Source organism: Salvelinus namaycush, unplaced genomic scaffold (genome assembly GCF_016432855.1).
Source record: "Salvelinus namaycush isolate Seneca unplaced genomic scaffold, SaNama_1.0 Scaffold1595, whole genome shotgun sequence".
NCBI lineage: Eukaryota > Metazoa > Chordata > Actinopteri > Salmoniformes > Salmonidae > Salvelinus > Salvelinus namaycush.
In genome coordinates, this window is record NW_024058336.1 from 22,501 (window position 1) to 28,248 (window position 5,748).

The 5,748-nt window shown below is 44.5% G+C and overlaps 1 protein-coding gene across 1 annotated transcript in view; it reads left to right on the top strand.

The window, feature by feature from the left end:
* LOC120037165 (thymidine phosphorylase-like) overlaps positions 1-2,794 on the top strand; it is a 5,925-nt gene extending 3,131 nt beyond the window's left edge. The window contains exons 5-10 of the mRNA XM_038983339.1: positions 177-306; positions 391-509; positions 710-872; positions 1,099-1,326; positions 1,411-1,551; positions 1,734-2,794. Coding sequence (XP_038839267.1) covers positions 177-306; positions 391-509; positions 710-872; positions 1,099-1,326; positions 1,411-1,551; positions 1,734-1,873 — 921 coding nt within the window. The 3' untranslated portion in view covers positions 1,874-2,794. The remainder of the gene's footprint in view (positions 1-176; positions 307-390; positions 510-709; positions 873-1,098; positions 1,327-1,410; positions 1,552-1,733) is intronic.
* The last annotated feature ends 2,954 nt before the right edge of the window (positions 2,795-5,748 follow it).

The following is a 5,748-nucleotide window of genomic DNA, read 5'->3' on the forward strand; positions in this document are numbered from 1 at the left end:
GCCTCTCTGCCTCTCTCTCTCTCTCTCTCTCTCTCTCTCTCTCTCTCTCTCTCTCTCTCTCTTTCTCGTCTCTCTCTCTCTTTCTCGTCTCTCTCTCTCTCTCTCTCTCTCTCTCTCTCTCTCTCTCTCTCTCATTTACAAGTTATTAACGTGTGATCTTGTGGCACCATCCTCAGCTGCATCGAATCCTGGAGGAGGTTGGCTGTTGCATTGTAGGACAGACAGATAACCTGGTGCCTGCTGACAAGGTCATGTACGCTCTGAGAGACGTTACGTCTACAGTCGACAGCCTCCCACTCATCACAGGTCTGCCAACAACAACAACAGGAAACTGGACTACCTTTCAAAGTAGAGAAATGAACATGTGAATAGTGTGTGTGTCCTCTCCAGGCTCTATCATCTCTAAGAAGGGTGCTGAGTCTCTGAGTGCGTTGGTTCTGGATGTGAAGTTTGGGAATGCAGCTCTCTACAAAGACCTGGGCAGTGCCAAGTCACTGGCCCAGTCCATGGTAACCCTAACACTGACACCTGACCTTTACCCCATTCTTGTTTCAATGTCTGGAGGGTTTTCACTCCTGCCTTGTACTTGATTGATCAAATAAGGTTGTTGATTTAGTTAGGAACTCACCTGGTTGTCAAGTGTGGAATAGAAAGGACATAACAAAAAGCAGACCCCTGACCCTTACCGTGACCCCATTCTCTCCTGCAGGTGACAGTTGGGAACAGTTTGGGGATCCGTACGGGGGCGGTGCTTAGTCGTATGAACTGTCCTATTGGTCGCTGTGTGGGGAACACTCTGGAAGTGATGGAGTCCCTGGAGTGTCTAAAGGGGAGGGGCCCCGACGACATACTGGAGCTGGTCACAAGTCTGGGTGAGGAATACACACAGACACACAGACACACAAACTCAGTGAATTGGTTCCTTTGGACCAAAACCAAGCAGAACAAGACCTAGTTAGAATGTCAGTGCTGCTCGGGCTTAGCTACAGTCTAAACACAGAAGCTGTGGAAGTTCCAAGTCATTCTTAAGTCATTACCTTCAAATTCAAGTCAATCTTCTGTGTGTGTGTGTGTCTGTGTCTGTGTGTGTGTGTGTAGGTGGGCTGCTGTTGTGGATGATTGGCCGTGCAGGGAGCCTGGAGGAGGGTAAAAAGGTGATCTCTAAAACCCTGCAGAATGGTGCAGCCCTGGAAAAGTTCCAGAACATGATGATTGGTCAGGGAGTAACCAGTCAGATCGCTGCATCACTCTGTTCAACCAACGCAGACTACTACAGCATCTTGAGAAGGGCACACTACCAGACAGAACTGGAGACACAGGGCCACGGTAACACACACACACTCACACAGGTACAGATACACAAATGCACACCCGCTCACACTGCATGACTTTGTCTTTTGGTGTCTGCAGGGACAGTGCTGGACATAGATGGCATGGTCATTGCTCAGGTGCTGCACAGGTTGGGGGCGGGACGTTCGAAGGCCGGAGACCCTGTCAATCACAGCGTGGGGGCGGAGCTTCTGGTGTCTTTGGGACAGAAGGTGGAGAAAGGTGAGAACTCTCTGACCCTGTGTGTGTGTGTGTGTGTGTGTGTGTGTGTGTGTGTGTGTGTGTGTGTGTGTGTGTGTGTGTGTGTGTGTGTGTGTGTGTGTGTGTGTGTGTGTGTTAGGGTGTGAGGGGTGTCGGGGTCAGTGTCACCCTGATCTGACTCGACCTTTGCCCTCTGACCCCAGGGCAGCCATGGCTGCGTGTCCACTACGAGACTCCAGCGCTGAGTGCAGAGCAGAGACTCAGTCTACAAGGGGCGCTGACACTGGGGACCGCCGACCATTTACACACACAGCCACTAGTGGCAGAAATCATACTGCCATAGAGACACAAATCCACTCTATGTTAAAGCTTGATTGGGAGATGACCTGCCTTTGGGAATCTCAGTGTTTAATTTTTAAAGGATGTATAGATCAGAACTAAAGGCCTGTGTCTCCTGCTCTTCACTCTCAAAGTCCTCTCTGAACCACCCATATAAAGTCACATGATTCTGTGGAGACTGAATAGATGTTAAACGCTTCCAGGAACTGTGTGAGGGGATTTTCTGTTAAACCTTACTAATGCTTGTGTACTAAAATATCCTTCTTTAAGCCTCGGCATTGGGCTTGAGATGGTTAAAGAAACTAACTCATATAAGATATAAAAGTGTGTGTGTGCACATTAATAGAGGCCCGTTCTAACTCGTCTGGGTGTGTAGAATGACCCCATGATGTCTGGGAGATCAGCCAAGACTTGACAGAAACTGACTGGTTCCTCTTCAGTTAACTGGAGACAGAGTAAATGTTATATCCTGCACACCAATGATTGAGCTATTGTTCTGTCTGGAGCCTGTTTCTGGGCGAAAGATTCATGTGTTGTATGTGTGTGTGTGACCAGTATGGCCATACATCATCTGGGCCGACAGTCAAAGGCGCTAGCTTGCCCAACTTGGGGGGAACCGTTGAGCTACTGTTAGAGGAAGTATGTCAGGAGTGACTTCTTGTCTTCCTGGCCCATATTGTCCTCACTCAGTTGCGACATACTGAGGAAACATTTTTACCCAGTTGTTCCCCCCTCACTCACACACATACACATACATTGGGTCACGTGTTTTGCAGATGCTTGCATGGGGTAGCTTGACTATATAAACACTCCTGTACTCTGTGTACAGGAGGCTCTCACTCCATCTCACCTGTGTGGGCGGGGCGACCAGCCTCCATATTATAATAGGAATTTTAATAAATGTAATACCTTGATTGATTATTGATTTTGTCTCTCCTCATTATTAGTTAAAGGTAGAATTTCCACCACACCTGTCGTGAAGGTCAAAGTTCATCCAGGACTGTTATCCAGAAACACACACAGTAACCCAAGACAAATGTTGATTGACAGCTGACTGTGTTATATCAGTTTCACTGACAGTTTCATTAGTGTGTGTGTAGGGATTTTCCTTTTTGGTTTGTCTCAGCATGAACTCAACAGATTCTTCCAAAAGAACAACGATACTACTTTCCACATTGCTTTTAAATATGAATACACATGTCCACACATCTCTATTATAATAAAATATAAGAACAAAATGTTTGACCCGTATGGCCCTAACAACCTGGTAACTTTCATATTATGCAAACATTTGGTGGCACAGAAAGAAAGGAGATATTACTGCACTGTTGGAGATATGAACACAAGCATTTCACTACTCACTCACATACACATATCTGTTAAATATGTGTATGTGACTGTCACGCCCTGGCCATAGAAAGGCTTTTATTCTCTATTTTGGTTAGGCCAGGGTGTGACTAGGGTGGGCATTCTAGTTTCTTTATTTCTATGTTTTCTATTTCTTTGTGTTTGGCCGGGTGTGGTTCTCAATCAGAGGCAGCTGTCTATCGTTGTCTCTGATTGAGAACCATACTTAGGTATCCCTTTTTTCCACCTGTCTTTGTGGGAAGTTAACTTTGTTTGATGGCACATAGCCTTAAGCTTCACAGTTTGTTTTGGTATTGTTTATTGTTTTGTTGGTGACATCTACTATTAAAAGTATGTACGCTCACCACGCTGCACCTTGGTCCTCTTCTCCTTCTCCCGACGACGTTCGTTACACATACTTAGGTAGCCCTTTTTTCCACCTGTCTTTGTGGGAAGTTAACTTTGTTTGATGGCACATAGCCTTAAGCTTCACGGTTTGTTTTGGTATTGTTTATTGTTTTGTTGGCGACATCTACTATTAAAAGTATGTACGCTCACCACGCTGCACCTTGGTCCTCTTCTTCAGACGCCCGTCACCTAATCTGACCAAATAACTCATCATAAACTTTACATAAAAATACTTGTTGTATGGCAAATGAAAGATACACTGGTTCTTAATGCAACCGCTGTGTTAGATTTTTAAAAATAACTTTAGTACGACATACAGCTTGCGTTATTGCGAGACAGCGCCCGCTAAAAGGGCGGAGAATAGGACTAAACATTTCACACAAATACGAAATAACATCATAAATTGTTCTTACTTTTGTTGAGCTTCCATCAGAATCTTGTACAAGGAGTCCTTGGTCTAGAATAAATCGTTGTTTGGTTTTAGAATGTCCTTTTCTCCTGTCGAATTAGCAACCTTAGCTAGCCAAGTGGCGCGAACATGTCCATCTTCTCTCGACGCAAACAACGAAAAACTCCAAAAGTCCCGATAAACGTTGAATAATCTGATAAAACTCGGTTGAAAAAACATACTTTACGATGATATTGTCACATGTATCAAATAAAATCAGAGCCGGAGATATTAGCCGTGTATACCGAACGCTTTTCAGAAGGCAATCTGGGGTTCCTTCTTGCGCCTTCGAAGACAATGAAATTTCCAGACCTGTCACTCCAAAAGCTCTTGTTCGACCTCAGATCAAGCTAGACACCCCATTTCACCTCCCATTGCCTGTTGACATCTAGTGGAAGGCGTATGAAGTGCATGTATATCGATAGATATAAGCCAGTTGAATAGGCAGGCCCTGGAACAGAGCCTTGATTTCAGATTTTTCACTTCCTGTCTGGAAGTTTGCTGCAAAATGAGTTCTGTTTTACTCACAGATATAATTCAAACAGTTTTAGAAACTTGACGGTGTTTTCTATCCAATAGTAATAATAATATGCATATTGTACGATCTAGAATAGAGTACAAGGCCGTTTCATTTGGGCACGATTTTTTCCCAAAGTGAAAATAGCGCCCCCTACACACTAACAGGTTAAATTAGATGGGGAGCGGCGAAAAACAGCAATCTTCAAGTCCTTCAATCCACAGATTTTCAATGGGTTCAAGTCTAGGCTTTGGCTGGGCCACTCAAGGACTTTCACATTCCTGTTCTGAAGTCATTCCAGCATTGCTTTGGCTGTATGCTTGGGGTCATTGTCCTGTTGGAACGTAAATCGTTGCCTCAGTCTAAAGTCGTTTGCACTCTGAAGCAGGTCATTATCAAGGATTTGCCTGTATTTGGATCCATTCATTGTTCCCTCTATCCTTGCCAGTCTCCCAGTCCATGCCGCTGAAAAGCATCCCCATAGCATGATGCTGCCAACGCGCTTCACTGTAGGGATGGTGTTAGACGGGTGATGAGCTGTGCCTGGTTTTCTCAACATGGTCTCAGAGCATTTCGTATTCTTTTGTGTGTATATAAACCAAAACACTCCATTTACTATGATATGTTACGTTTCGTACGGTATCTGAATTTGTGGATCTCCATTATCCATTTTGAATTTACAATTCGTACGATATGTTTGAAATTTGTTAAACGTATCATATGTCACGAATTACAATTTGTTGTTGCTAACAGCTAGGTGGCTAACGCTAACTAGCTCTAGGGGTTAAGGTTAGTGGAAGGGTTAGCTAAAAGGGTTAGGGGAAGGGTTAGCTAACTTGATAAGTAGTTCCAACGTAGCTAAAAAGTAGTTACAATGTTGCTAATTAGCTAAAATGCTAAAGTTTTCTGTGATGAGATTCAAACACTCAACCTTGGGGTTGCTAGAAGTTCATGTAATACGCCCACTCATCCACCCCGACCAACCACCCTGCTTTAGTTTTTGCCTTAACTTCTTTGGGCTGCAAGCCCGAAGCCGGGCACAATATCACAACAGCCACTTCAAGTGCAGGGCGCGAAATTCAAAATATATTCTTTAGAAATATTTAACTTTCACACATTAACCTGTCTGGCACCGGGGTTCCGCTAGCGGAACTCCTCC